At 50.6% G+C, this 13,736-nt stretch overlaps 5 protein-coding genes across 5 annotated transcripts; 4 read left to right on the top strand and 1 right to left on the bottom strand.

The window, feature by feature from the left end:
- Positions 1 to 316: 316 nt before the first annotated feature.
- BO95DRAFT_491046 (phosphotransferase family protein) lies at positions 317 to 2,228 on the bottom strand (the record flags this gene model as incomplete). Its single annotated transcript, XM_025590631.1, has 5 exons — positions 1,807 to 2,228; positions 1,510 to 1,727; positions 1,266 to 1,447; positions 614 to 1,211; positions 317 to 551 (listed from the first exon to the last, which is right to left on the bottom strand). Exons 1-5 carry the CDS (start codon positions 2,218 to 2,220, stop codon positions 317 to 319), a joined length of 1,647 nt encoding a protein of 548 aa, XP_025444818.1. The 5' UTR covers positions 2,221 to 2,228.
- A 608-nt stretch (positions 2,229 to 2,836) lies between these two features.
- BO95DRAFT_471911 (putative C-14 sterol reductase) lies at positions 2,837 to 4,497 on the top strand (the record flags this gene model as incomplete). Its single annotated transcript, XM_025589619.1, has 5 exons — positions 2,837 to 2,862; positions 2,918 to 3,128; positions 3,150 to 3,225; positions 3,279 to 4,127; positions 4,157 to 4,497. The coding sequence occupies 5 exons, from the start codon at positions 2,837 to 2,839 to the stop codon at positions 4,399 to 4,401; spliced, it is 1,407 nt and encodes a 468-aa protein (XP_025444817.1). The 3' UTR covers positions 4,402 to 4,497.
- A 797-nt stretch (positions 4,498 to 5,294) lies between these two features.
- On the top strand, positions 5,295 to 5,740 carry BO95DRAFT_440637 (uncharacterized protein). The gene has a single exon (XM_025586009.1). It carries the CDS (start codon positions 5,352 to 5,354, stop codon positions 5,727 to 5,729), a length of 378 nt encoding a protein of 125 aa, XP_025444816.1. The 5' UTR covers positions 5,295 to 5,351; the 3' UTR covers positions 5,730 to 5,740.
- Positions 5,741 to 6,198: 458 nt separating this feature from the next.
- On the top strand, positions 6,199 to 7,502 carry BO95DRAFT_491041 (uncharacterized protein; the record flags this gene model as incomplete). The annotated part of the gene is made up of 4 exons (XM_025590630.1): positions 6,199 to 6,315; positions 6,406 to 6,501; positions 6,643 to 7,244; positions 7,307 to 7,502. 4 exons carry the CDS (start codon positions 6,199 to 6,201, stop codon positions 7,500 to 7,502), a joined length of 1,011 nt encoding a protein of 336 aa, XP_025444815.1.
- A 548-nt stretch (positions 7,503 to 8,050) lies between these two features.
- BO95DRAFT_480367 (uncharacterized protein) lies at positions 8,051 to 12,768 on the top strand (the record flags this gene model as incomplete). The annotated part of the gene is made up of 8 exons (XM_025590137.1): positions 8,051 to 8,560; positions 8,628 to 8,879; positions 8,938 to 9,054; positions 9,115 to 9,198; positions 9,255 to 9,425; positions 9,509 to 9,593; positions 9,618 to 10,067; positions 10,125 to 12,768. Exons 1-8 carry the CDS (start codon positions 8,113 to 8,115, stop codon positions 12,766 to 12,768), a joined length of 4,251 nt encoding a protein of 1,416 aa, XP_025444814.1. The 5' UTR covers positions 8,051 to 8,112.
- Between the last annotated feature and the right edge of the window lie 968 nt (positions 12,769 to 13,736).

Genomic DNA, 13,736 nt, shown 5'->3' with positions numbered 1-13,736 from the left:
TGTGTGCTGCACTAGATGATCTTTTATACCATACCTATTATTCCGTGACTTAGTAACCAGCAGCTTCCTTCTGCCACGCTTCCGCACTTTCCGTCGACGCACCATCTAGCGTAAAACCTGCTGCCTGAGGCTTCAGACATTGCATTGCATGCGGATATCTCAATAGAAATGGAGGCCACCTCAGTCACGGCAGGCATACACTGACAGTCCTGTCTATGCTGTATGCCAATCTCACTTCGTCTGTGGGAAACCAACCAGAAAAATTGTTTTCTGGAGCAATCTTCGCACGGAAATTTACATATATATTCCTCCGGTATTATACATTGTGGCTGGAGGGAGGGGTTGTTTCTGCGTGGATCTGAGAATAGATGGACATAGCTTGATCGTAGGTTGCATGTGAGGTCCAGCCATCGCGGCTCATGATCCCCGATAAGCCGTCCCAAAAGTCTTGCACTTCATTCCAGCTTTCACTATCCTCGTAATGTCTGCGGATCTCTTCAGGGGAAAAGTCAATGGGACACTCAACGTGGCCTAGTGGACTCCTCCACTTCCTTCAAACATCGTGTTCAGTAAGCACAATTCGTCAACTACGCAGGATCCGCTCACAACTTACTTCTGTATCCTTATCAACGACTCTCGTAGTGGGATGATATCTGCAGCCCATGTATTCCCGACAAAGCGGATTGGGTCGGTTAGTGTCTTGCCATTTGGGTACTGGAACACTCTGCTCAGAAGTGGGTTTCTTTCGGCCGTGTATTTCTCGTAGAGACCTAGTAGGATCGAATTGATGACCGTGCCCTGAACAGCACTTTGCGTATTTGCGTCCAGTTGCTTGAAGTCTTCAGGGAGTTCGAGTATCAAGTCGCCTTTATAATCGAGAAAATGAGGATGACGGCCTTCGAGGAACAAAGGACCAGCCGATGCGCTTTGCCAGTCAATGATGCTAGTAATATGACCGCTATCGTCGACGAAGATATTAGGAGTGCAAAGGCCTGGGTGCCATAAGAATGACCCTAGGATACCCTCTTCCTGTGGAATCAGATGAGGAGTAGTTGATAGATACCTCTGAAGAAGAGAAACGTGCTCGGCAGGATCATTCTGGCTGTGGGAAACGAATGACGGATCATTTGGAGAACGCGGGGTCGCATGTTTCTGACTCCAAGCTATCTCTCGAAGGGCAGAAGCCTGTATGTAGTCAACCGCAGAAGCCCCTGTATACAGCTATCAGCTTGATCGGCGACGGGGAATCGCTGGAACAGGCGTACATGGTCCACGATAGATATCCATATCGCCTCGCCCTTTCCTCCAGAATGCCGTGTCTACCGTCGGCCCGATAGAAAACCTCTCAGCAATTTTCTGCTTAAGTTCATGCGACAAGTTGCCTCCTTCGACTCTTGCGGGGTGAGATCCAGGCGGTGCGTCTTTCCTGTAAAAAAGGCAACCATATCTGCTCTCAAGTTAGAAGGTACAAAGAAATTTTTGCGCCTTGAACCATAGGGATAAACATACTCGGAGAATTTCAACGATAGAGATTTGTGTTGGGTGGTCACTATATCCTCCATCGTCCGCACCTTACATTCAAGGTCCATGTCTGTCCAAACATCTGCGAGATTTTTACCAGGGGTATATTCCATGATGATGTACTCAGCCCCTACACGGTTCGTAGAGTCAACTGCCGAATTCCACGCAAGAACTTTGGGGACTGGAAGACCGAGTATGGTTCTTAGCTAAAACGTTATGTCAGATCACGAAGATGCAAATGTAGATATGGATCATTGAACACGATCGATGGTAAGATTTACTCACAAAGTCCATTGTGGCAACCTCGGACGCTGTGGTCAAAAAAGCCGGCCCAGCATTCGGATTTGGAACTCGGGCAACAACTGTCTTCCCATTGCCCATGGTAAGCTTGAACGACTTGTTGTATGACCCTTCTCCTATCTTGGCCATACGCACACAGGACCCAGAAGATGATGAATCCATAGCAACCTTCTGCATCTCAAGTATATCGAATTCGCGATACCTCTCTTGAAGTTGCTGCCTTTCATCCCAGACCCATCGTCCACTCGTATACGGATCTCCGACAATATTAGCCATCCGAAGCTGAGGGTGTTGATAGGAATAACGTCGTCGGCTTGAGATGGGTAACAGGGTGGTCTCTCTCGACAGCCCTGGCGAAATACTCCGAATCCCGTTTAACATGCGCGAGATTATGGGCATGATTATAGCAAACTATCGGATGATCATGGAAGATTATTCTATCGCAGGAGGCGTGCGTAACTTTATTTTCAGTTATGTAGGCGGTTTTCTTGGGTATTAGTCATCACCTCGGCATGCTGTGAAGTTTGCCCCGGGCTGACTGGGTGCCGTGCCTCATGCTGGACTATATACTAGTAAATACTAGTGATAATATCAATTTTCGCGAAAGCGTGTCAATGATTCTACGGTCCATCAAGTTTCTCTTAGGAAAAGGGCTTGGCGTTGAACGGCAGCTATTCTGAAAATTGAGCACTTAACCGTACTTACTTCTGAGTACATAAAGTAACGTTATCCGTTACAGCGGCCCGGCCCGGCCTTCCATTTACAGAGAATCGTTCTCATACCTAACGATACCGTTATTTTCAAGCTGTAGTGGCCTGCTTATTAGGGAAGTGCAGCCGAGCGTGGAGCATTTACCGGTCGATACCTGCCGGGCCTTCCAAAAACCGGTCAACCGCCCCTTGAATCGCGCATCTCTCCCCACCAGACGATCCCCAGATCTTGAGAAACTCTGAATCAATCCACTGTCCCCGTCACCAGAACCCCCCTCCGGGGCGGAATATCACAACGAAAAAAAATGGTCGAATATGAGTTCGGCGGACCGTAAGAAACTTACTCCTGCTTTCTTGAGCCTTGACTTCTGCTTACGCTTTCATAGTCTGGGTGCCGCAGCCATCACCTTTGGCCTGCCCGTCCTGCTCTACGCGTTCACATTCGCTTGCAACGACGTGTCTGGCTGCCCAGTGCCATTACTTCTGCAACCTCGCGACTTGACCTGGGCAAAGCTGAAAGCTGACGCTCATTTACTGAGTATCGGTCTGTCGAATTTCCTCTCCTGGAAAGTGACGCTGGTCACTGTCGCCTACTATGTCTTCGGTCTTTCCCTTTAGAAGATCCTTCCTGCAAAAGAGGTTCATGGAACCAAGTTGGTGCACCATGATCGCCCCCTTCAGTATCGATTCAATGGTATCGACACCTTCCAAATCTTTAGGGTCAACGCAAGCTAACGGACGGCATAGCGTTCTCGGCCAGTGTGGTTATTCTCTCTATCTGCGCGGCAGGCACATTCCTCCAAGGGGCCGAGTTCCCCGTCTGGACTTTTATCACCGACAATTACGTGCAACTCCTGACGGTAAACGTTCTCATCTCATACGCCCTATCGGTCTTTCTCTACGTCAACAGTTTCACCATCGACACCAAGTATCCCAACCGCGACCTTCGAGAGCTAGCTGCCGGCGGCATGACAGGCAACTTCATCTACGATTTTTACATCAGCCGGGAGCTCAACCCCCAGGTTACCCTGCCTCTGATTGGGGAAGTCGACATCAAGACGTGGTGTGAAGTTTGCCCCGGTCTGACTGGTTGGATCCTGCTTGACCTGGCATTCATCGCTCAACAATACCGCAACTATGGATACATCTCCGATAGCATCGTGTTCACGACCGCCGTGCAGGCATACTACGTCCTCAGCAGCCAGTACAACGAGTCATCCATCTTGACGATGATGGATATCACGACCGACGGGATGGGCTTCATGCTTGCCTTCGGCGACTTAGTCTGGGTCCCCTTCCTCTACTCGACCCAAGCTCGTTACCTCGCGGCCTTCCCCGTGCGTCTCGGCGGGCCACGAATCCTCGCGATCGCCGCCGTCTTCGTCCTCGGGATTTGCATATTCAAAGCGGCGAACAATCAGAAACACCTGTTCCGCACCCAGCCCAACCACCCCGCCGTGCGGGATCTCTCGTCCATCACCACCAGGCGCGGCACCCGCCTCCTCACCGCGGGGTGGTGGGGTCTCTCCCGGCATATCAACTACTTCGGCGACTGGTTGCAGGCCTGGCCCTTAGCCTGCCCACGGGGGTGGCAGGGTACACGATACTCCCGGCGGGGGCTGCAGCGTTGGCCTCCTCGGGCGATCTCGCCGGATCGCCGTCTCGCACGATGTTGGACGGGCGGGTCGCGATGCAAGGCCCGGCAGCCGGGTGGGGGATGATCTTCACCTACTTCTACGTGCTGTACTTTGGTGTCTTGCTCGTCCATCGCGAACGGCGGGACGACGCCATGTGCGCGAAGAAGTATGGCGAGGATTGGAAGACGTACAAGCGGACGGTGCGGTGGAGGATCTTGCCTTGGATTTATTGAGAACGGTCTAATGAGGAGGACTAGTGCAGTTGACAGTGTCCGTTTCAGTAGTGTCGGTGGCCCTCCTGAGGCCTTGCCGGTCAGTTGCTCTGAAATAACCCTCACGTAGTCTACGATCTCGTTGTGGTTCATTCTTTGTTGTCTTTAATTCTAGTATCTTCATGTTTTCTGGTTATCATTTCTGTAATCTGCTTTCTGTTTAGATGTGCACCGCGTTTAGTGAAGGCAGTAATTCAGCATTTGAGGGAGTGGCTCGGCCCTAAGACCAACACATGATGAGCCTTGGCTTTGAGAATCAGCCAAATCGGTATTAGATTGATTGCCCCGTGATCCGTGTTCTAACAGTCAGCGATAGATGATCGTCAATATATGACAGTGGGCTTGCAAAAAAAACATACAACAGAAGGGATTCGCTGGTGGTCACCCACCCAACTACTAACCTCCCGGCGTGTGGCTTGAGTACAGCTGAGCGGACGGGAAGCCCTAGTTTCCACACCCTGTGGTCGTATGCGCTTATTCTTACTGCCGCTTAAAACATATGCACTGATTACATGAATGTGCTCTAGGGGGGGAGATCTTCCGACTCTGAATCTGCTTGCTCGGCATCAGCTGTGCCTCCTTGTGGCTGCGGAATAGCTACGCAAGACTCCGTCAACCCAGACCCCAATAGCTCGATGTACTGACTCTTGACTCTGAGCCAGTGTGTACATACAAGCAGTCGGCAGCATTCAGACGTACACCGGATACCCCTCGAGCTCCAGTACCTCGTTGCCAGCGTTGGCTTCCACTGTTAACGTCAACGCCACGGTGACAGCCAACCGCACCACGTCGTTAGCACTTCCCAGACAAAAGAAAATCTTACCGAGGGTGAGCATTGATCATCTTTGTTGCAGCTGGCTTCTCCCCACGGGTCTATCAATCTCAACCTCGACAATGTCACCGCGTATGAGATGACCAAAAGCTACACGCTCTGCCAAGACGCAATGTCCTACTACAGCCCCGAGGATGACAATTTCATAATGTGCGATCTCATGACCAATACCCCCTGGTACAGTGAATGGGATCGCGTGTGTGACTTGGTTCTAAGCCAGCCGACCCCTGCCATCCCCTTTCAATACGAGCATCCCCCTGGTCACTGGCAGCGAGACGGCGACGGCTTCGACTTTGGGCGATGCCGCCGCGGGCTCAACCTCAACGATTGCGTCTGCCTCTCATACGGCGACTTCGACCAGCCCCTCGGCCAGCACCACTGTCACGTCTACCACCACAACCTCTGCCGCTACGGCCACGGACGGCACGTGTGGCGGAACTACGGGGTACACGTGTGAGCAATCTGCCTTTGGTGATTACCGCAGTATCTGGGGAGACTTGTAAGTCGTCTTGATGAAAATTATCCCCAGGCTCTGCGGCGCTGACAATGGGGGTTATACGTGCTTCGGCTCCCAGTTCGGATCCTGTTGCAGCATCGATGGATACTGGCGAGTGACTGACCGGGGGAATGACCGTCGGAGGCTGGCTAACCGAGATGGCAGTGGATCCACCGACGAGTATTGCGCATCGGCCATCTGTGATAGTTCCTATGGCGGGTGTAATTAAGTGAAGGCAGATTAGCAGCAGGCCCTCGGGCGCGAGATGAATGGGCGGGGTAGGACCCACAATCAACATTGCTTGTAATGTTTTGTAATCCTTTTTGTGGACCCTTTCTTCCCTATGAAATTTATGTAAACTCGGTGGACTGGCGGGATGAATGCTTTCACCCCCTTTCCTTCTTTTCTTCTGCAGAAATTCCAGTCCTGAATGCCACAGCGGATGTCAGAAGTACCCTGGCCGGCGGGAATTCCGCAAATCCGCCTGCATCTGACAGATTTGGACCCGGAAGAGCTCGCGGAAGAAGCCAAGGGATGGTTGCTATTCGTACGGGTAAGGGGAGATTCTGCGGAGGCACACATCCCTATCATGATATGTCGCACTGACGGTTTCCGATCACTTTCTCGCCGGCTGCAGGAAGAATCCCACCCGACGTCAACTACAGAAGATGGGCTTCGCCAACGACGAGCCCTAATCGAGAAATGGGCTACCGCAAGCCAGGAGTTCCGCGAGGTCCGTATAACCCCCGAAGTCTCCAGATCCTTCCTCTTGTCATCCTCCTATCTGTCCCTCTCTTGCCTGCTTCATCTTCAGCATGAATGAGCATGAGTGGAAAAGGAGGAAGAAGAAGATTGAAGGGTAACACTGCCGCAGTCCTACCATAGTCGTTCCCCAGGGTACACCTCGGCTGTCGACTACCCGACCCAGGTACTCTCGCAGCTCGCCCCGAGACCCAACAAACGCTTCTTGTGTTTGGCCCCAATAGACCGGGAGACCTATTCGCGCAGCTACATCCACCTCGTAAAGTTTCTTATTCTGTTATACGTCCACCAAGATGAATGGAGCAGGCGACACCCCTTCGACCTCCGTGGGGCGGGCAACGCCCCCCGCTGCCACATTCCAGAGCTGCTTGGCTGCCCTCCGGCGGCCACAGCTACCACTAACGTTACCCTCAGCAAGGTCCTTCCGGCACTGTATCTCGCCCCGGCGGATTACTACGCTATTTCTATGACCCGTCAGGGTACGGTGGTATTCGCCGACGGGCCGGATCTTACGTGGTTCGTTATCGATGCGCCGGGGCTGGCCACGGGGCGTCTTACCCTGGTAGAGTATGGCTCTAATGGCGACGTCCGCATCTCGACCCTCCGTCGACCCTGGAATATAGGGCAAACTATGACCTTCGAGCAGGTCCTGGGGAAGGACCTGCACGAGATTGCCGAGTCGGGGATCGGGGGCCCGCCGCAGTATAATGAACCGTACGTGCTGCTGACTTCTCGTCTTCTGATGAGACCTTTCTTGACTGAGATGATCGCAATAGCTTGGACATGAACCTTCCCATCCTGGAGCTCTTGGAGTCAACCCGACTAAACAACAAGTTCCTCTTTCCGGGTTACGGATGTCGGGATCTCTGGGTCCGCGTTATCGAGCAGAGTGCACCTGGATATCTGGAGCTGGAGGCCCAAGGGCGGGAGGTGGAATTCGAGCTGGATGATCTGCTAGTCGTTGATCCATAAAAAGTTCCCCGGTTGCCAAATGTAGACTCCTGCATGAAATAGTGCCTTGGGCGTTAGGGTTTAGAAATAAGCTCGTGTCTGCGGGGCGGAAAGAGGTTTCGACCCAAGGTGTACAAGAGTGATTTCTCAATACTAAATCTCTATCCTTTGTCTTTCTGCAAAGCTTTTGGGCACAGGGCATGCACTGGGCTGTTATGTGAGAATTATCCAGTTGGATGAACTGCTGCCTGAGGCCGCGAGAACAGGCCTGAAAACCGAGTGCATACTAAAAGTGGCGAATCACCCCAATAAGTCACATCAAACCCCCGCACTGCGCGGACGTGTGTCTCAGCTCCTAGAGCTGTTCTGACACCCGTCCTTCATACCACAAAAAAAAGAAAAAAGAAAAGAAAACCCCCCCAAAGGTCGCAGGACTGAAAAAGTCGACCACATGGCCAGACCAGTAAGACAGTGAGATTTGCCGCCGTGCTCAAGGCTAGCTAATTAGCGTATGCATGCCAGGTGTTCGCTAACCCACCCCCGGGAGAATAGATAGGCTGACTGCCCGTCTTGTTTCCTTCGATGGATTCCACCCTGGACAAAGAATCCTTCCTTCAAGGAGTTTTCCACAATGCTCTGGAGATTGCGCGCTCGACTCAAATCCACAAAGCCAGATCGACATGCCCGTAAGAAGCATGACGACCAGTCCCAGCCCCCGAGCACGAACGACGACGACCGCATCGCCACGAGGACCGATCAATGTGTCTCTTCCCTAGACGAGGCAAGAACCGATAATTCCCCAAGAAGAAATCTCTGGGAGGTGGCCGGAGAGAGATTAGACAAGAAACACCGCGAAATTCTGGAGCAGGAAAGCGCTTCCCCCATCACGAACGCCATCGAGGGCGTTATCAAAACAACAGAAGAGAAATACCGCGAGTATAAGGAAGGTGGGCTCAAGATCCGCAAGCGCGATGGGGGGCAGATCGACGTTCGCGAAACCGCCCAGAATATCATCCTCTATGCACTGCAGGCGCAGGAGCTTGTCAAGGCATTGGTGTCGTTTGATCCCACGGGCCATGGTGAGTCACCCAGCCCGTGAACCTTCCATGGTTGTCAGTCTGGACATCTGCTAAAGTCAAAGTCCAGCATCGAGTGCATGGTCGGTCGTTTCAATTGGCCTAACATTCATACAAAACGGTATCCAACGTCGGGACGACATTTTCGAGGCAGCCGAGTATCTCGCCCGCAATCTTTCCTACTATGCGATCGTTGACCGCCATTATCGGGAAAGTCAGGTGGAAAGCAATCGAGGATTGGAAGACGCTCTAGTTGAAGTCTACATAGCGGTTCTTCGGTACACGGCAGAGGTCAAAGAGGCAGAAAAAGAAAGTAAAGTTGGTAAGAAATCCGAATCCGGGATGCTTCCATATGAGGATCGAAACTTATAGCCTGAGAGATCGCATGGTCAAAAGCATCACGGCCCTGACTCAAGAGCCGCTCAAGGATCTCAAGAATACTATCGAAAGCAAAGCGCAGGCAGTTCAGAAGTGGACAAAACTTACGGAAGATCTAGGTAATGCTATCTCCCCTCTGTTAGGATGAACAACAAGAGGCAGCATGCTTACTACTACAGACCGCAGGAGAGAAGCCGAAAGCATACTAGACGGGATCGATGAAGCGGTGGAAAGGCTGAAGATTATCCAATCGCAGACCAGAAGTAAGCAGTCTACTAGGCAATGGCCTTTCGAGAAGACCGCACGCTCATTCCAGCAGGCTTGCAAGATCTAGAGATCCTCGATTGGTTGTCCACGGCATCCTACTCGAATTCCCAAAACAATAATCAAGACCTCCGCGCATCAAACACGGGGAATTGGTTTCTCAACTTACCCGAATACAAAGGATGGAAGGCCACGCCCGGGGAGATTTGTTGGCTCTATGGAGCAGGTGCGTTTCTCTAGTCCTTCACCAGAATCAAAACTGACATTCTGCGCAAGTCGGATGCGGAAAATCGGTTCTCTGTTCTGCAGTCATTCAAGATATTGAGGAGCACTGCAAGCCTGATTCATCGAGGCAGTTTGCCTACTGGTACTTTCAGTTCAGCAATGACGAAACGTAGAAGGTGTACAATATGATCAGGTCCATAATACGACAATTCATGCCAAAAACACTCCCTGAATCTATGGTCAAACTATGGGAAGAGCATCGCCCTCGAGGCAGTAACCCACACCAGCAAAAGCTCGCAGAGATTCTCGACATTGTATTGGAAGCCTCCGAGGATCAGTTCTTCCTCATCCTTGATGCTCTGGATGAGTGCCCCGCGAAGAACGGCGAACGGGGGTTGCTTCTGCCATTTCTCGAAGACCTATTGGGAAAGCATCCAACTAAACTGCATATTCTTGCTACCAGCCGACCAGAGCCTGATATACGCTCAAGGCTGGAACAATATCAAAGCGTGAATCTGGAGGCTGGATTGGCGAAAGATGTGGAAACTTTTGTCCGGGCTCAAGTCACCCACGGCAGGTTGAGTGCATGGGACGACTCGATAAAAGAGCGGACTTTAGAGAAACTGCTTGACATTTCAGAACGGTATGTTGTCCTGATAAACAGATCTATACAGCATGATTGACACGGGTGATTGAGCAGGCGCTTTCGCTGGGCTGATTTGCAGATCAAGCGGCTTGAAGAGTCCAAGACCGAGGATGCATTCTTCAAGGCTCTTGATTCCATTCCAGTTACACTCGAGGATACCTATAGAGATACCCTGGAAAGGCTCCCACCAGATGATCGAAAGGCAGCTCGCACAATCCTGATTTGGCTGAGTTTCTCTGCCATCCCGCTGGATCTGAAGACCGTAGCAGCTGTTGTGTCTTTCCGGTTTCCAGAAGACGTTGTAACAACTTGCACTACTTCCTTGGTCACTGTGAGCATCTCTGATGATACTGTCAGATTGGCTCACTTCTCTGTGAAAGAGTTTCTAGTTTGCAACGAAATCAAGGGTCAGTGGTATCAGTTCTCGACCCTATCTGGTCATGACGTTATTGCAAATCAGAGTATCGACTCTCTGCTGGAAACCACCGAAATTCTCACAAAGACTACTGCCGTTCAAAGCCCACTACTCATATATGCTGCCAATTACTGGGATTACCATCTGGCGGAATTAGGAGATCTACACGCCAGAAGTACCGGTCTCCAGGAGAAGGTTGATCACCTGTTCACCGAGCGCGATGTTTATTTCAACTGGGTGCGCTTGGAAAAGTACTATTTGGATAGGACATGGCTTCAATCATTGGAGGAACTAAAGCCGCCTCTATACAATGCATCACTGAGAGGAGTGAAACCAACAGTCGAAATGTTGCTTGCAAAAGGCGCCAATCCACTGGGAACCATTTATAATGGTTCGCGCGATGCATTATCCGCAGCCGCGGCAGCAGGTCACTTAGAGATTCTGGAGTTGTTGCTGAACAATATGGACGAGATACCCCGAAACGTGACTGCGAGCATGCTGATGCTTATAAGGCCCGCCGAGGCTGATAGAGAGAAGTTGTCGGTCATTTTGAACCTACTTTGGGACAAGGGCGCTTTGCACGACCAATTAAGAGCATCGCATAGGATCATCGATGAGAGACTGGTTGAAGCTGCAGCTAGCAATCAACGCCGCTTGGGCTATGTACTAATGGACCAACTCTTGGATCAAAAAGAGAAGATGGGTGTCAAGATAACTGAAAAGGTGATGATAGCGGTGCTGAACAATGACGAATGTGGTGCAGAAACCATGAACCTACTCCTCAATAGATGTGTTGAGGATATAAGGCTTACCCCATCATTGATGCAGGCGCTGCTTTCCGCAGACAATACTGATGCCGCGATTATTGTGCTGAGTCGGCAGGTGAATAATATCGCTTTGGACGAGAAAAGTCTCGGAGCCCTTACAATTTGTAACAAAGAAGTGGTAGAGATGCTTTTTCGGGAGCGTGGCGAGGAGATATGTGTCACCCAGAAAGTCTTGATCACAGCCGCCAGGTTTGCACGCGATTTGCAGGCACTGAATTTACTTCTGAACAGGCGAGAGCCTGGAGCAGACATTGACAAAGAGGTTCTTCTAGCCGCTGCACAGAACATTCCAGCAGGCAATGGAATCTTGGATTTGTTGCTTGACCAGTGTGGACAAGACGCTGCCATTGATGATGAGATCATCCAGGCAATTGCAGAGAATCCAGTCGAAGGTTTGGCAATGATAAAGACGCTTCTGCGCAGACAGCAGCCGGGATTTGTGGTCACCGAACAGGTACTGTGCAACGCTGCCACATTTCATAATCTGGAAATGCTGGAGCTCTTGGTGAGCAATGCCAGTCGCTCTAATCCTCCTATCACAAGCAGGATTCTTGGCTGTGTGGCCCATAACCTTTACCATACACAAGCCTTGATGAACTACCTATTTGATCTTCGTGGACACAGACTTCCCGTCTCAGAAGATTTTTTGGTATCACTTGCTGATGAGAGCGCCATCAACTCGGACTATGTGCTCACATTCATCTTGGAGAGATGGCCCAAAATTCCTGTAACTGATCGACTGTTCGAAGCGGCATGTTGTATCCCCAACGCCCTGGGGTTGCTATTGGATCGACGGCATGATTGCCTTCCAATTGAAAGAATGATTCAGAGGATAACAGAAGACCATACACAGAGTGGAAGGGCACTAGAGGTGCTTCTCGATCGGCAGCTTGTGGAAGTGACCGAGTGGCTGGTAGAAATGACCGTCAGTAACATCTTTACACTGGAGATTATTTACAACAGGGATCCGGAGTTTCCAGTGACGCCGAGAATAGTCGCCAGCGCAATAAGGAACGTCGATACAATGCGCCTTCTACTCGACAGACAGAAGAACCAAGTCTTAATCACTGAAGAAATGGTCAAAGCTTCGTTGGATGCATTTTTCCCAAGCGACATTGTAAGCTTACTTCTGACCCGCCTGGGACCAGAGGCAGTGCCAATTACAGAGAATATCTTGATATATGCTGTTCAAATAGGCGAAGTCGAGGCTCTAGAGCTGTTTTTAAAACAACATCGTGACCTCAATCTTCGTGCAGTCTGGGAAGCAATGTGGCAGGATCCTGAGATTAGCTCAGATTCTCTGGCTGGGTCAGCAGATGCCCTTTTCCATTATGCCAGTTTCGATGTCTCGGATCAAATGCTGGAGAGGTTGTCATCTGAGGATTTTGACGACTTTATCCGCTCATGTATGCAGCATCGGATACCACTACCCACCACGAAGCAGCATTCGAGTTGATCGTGGAAAGGTCGGATTTGAACACCATCGATATATATTTAGAGGATCACCCTGACTTCCCTATCACTGAGAGGCACTTTGAAGCTGCTGAGAGGAACTCACGACCATACATAGACAAGGACGCTTTGCGGTCGCTCCTCACGGCCAAGTCAAGTTTATCTTGAGGCAAAGAAATGATCACCGTCCAGCAAAATCCCAAGACCAGAACTTCCTTTGATTTCCTTTTTTTTGTCACCTGAATTGACTGCCATGTGGCCACCTTCTCTCGTGGATCTAAGCTCCAGATGGCAAATTGTTTATTCATACTACGTCTTTGCGCTGCTCCCGTAAGTTGCCAGTGGTTATGATGGAAAACCATGCGTTCCTTGATTAGCGGTCAACGAAAGCAATAATAACGAGGAGACAGCGTAATCGAACACAATGAACAACTTCGAGTTTCCTGTGGTCAATTTGCGATTTCAATGATACCATCACCCAGGTTCCAACCTAGGGCTTTTCAGACTGCCGGACGCAAGAAACCCGGCTGTACAGAACGACAACAACAATGCATTCATATTCGTCTATTGTGATATACTCACATTAGCTCCTTTCCCATGGTTGTCTCCCGCTGGCAGCTAAGAGAGGGTAGAATCTACTTACTCCTACTCTGATGAGCAATACAAACAATTCTTCTCAAGATCTATAGTTTTCTGACTGCAGCCGGTTCTCCCCTGCCAGTCTGCAAGACAGAGGAAGAAATCAAGACACGTACAGGAAGCTTAACAGGTAAGTCAAGAAAGCCTCGTGATTTGCTCCGCCCAATCCCACGAACGTTGATATTTGGACGGCACAGAAACGGGAAATTTGACGTCAATGGGGAGTTAGTCGCAGGATCCCAAGTCGACGACTTTCCGCATCGAGGCATTTTCTTGACGATGACTCGGAAGTGCACCGAGCACCGAGTCCACAGTATGCGGGGTAGTTCTGTC

This window comes from Aspergillus brunneoviolaceus, assembly GCF_003184695.1.
Source record: "Aspergillus brunneoviolaceus CBS 621.78 unplaced genomic scaffold BO95scaffold_16, whole genome shotgun sequence".
NCBI lineage: Eukaryota > Fungi > Ascomycota > Eurotiomycetes > Eurotiales > Aspergillaceae > Aspergillus > Aspergillus brunneoviolaceus.
Note: the sequence above shows the minus strand (reverse complement) of the source record. Positions and strands in the feature narration are given on the sequence as shown.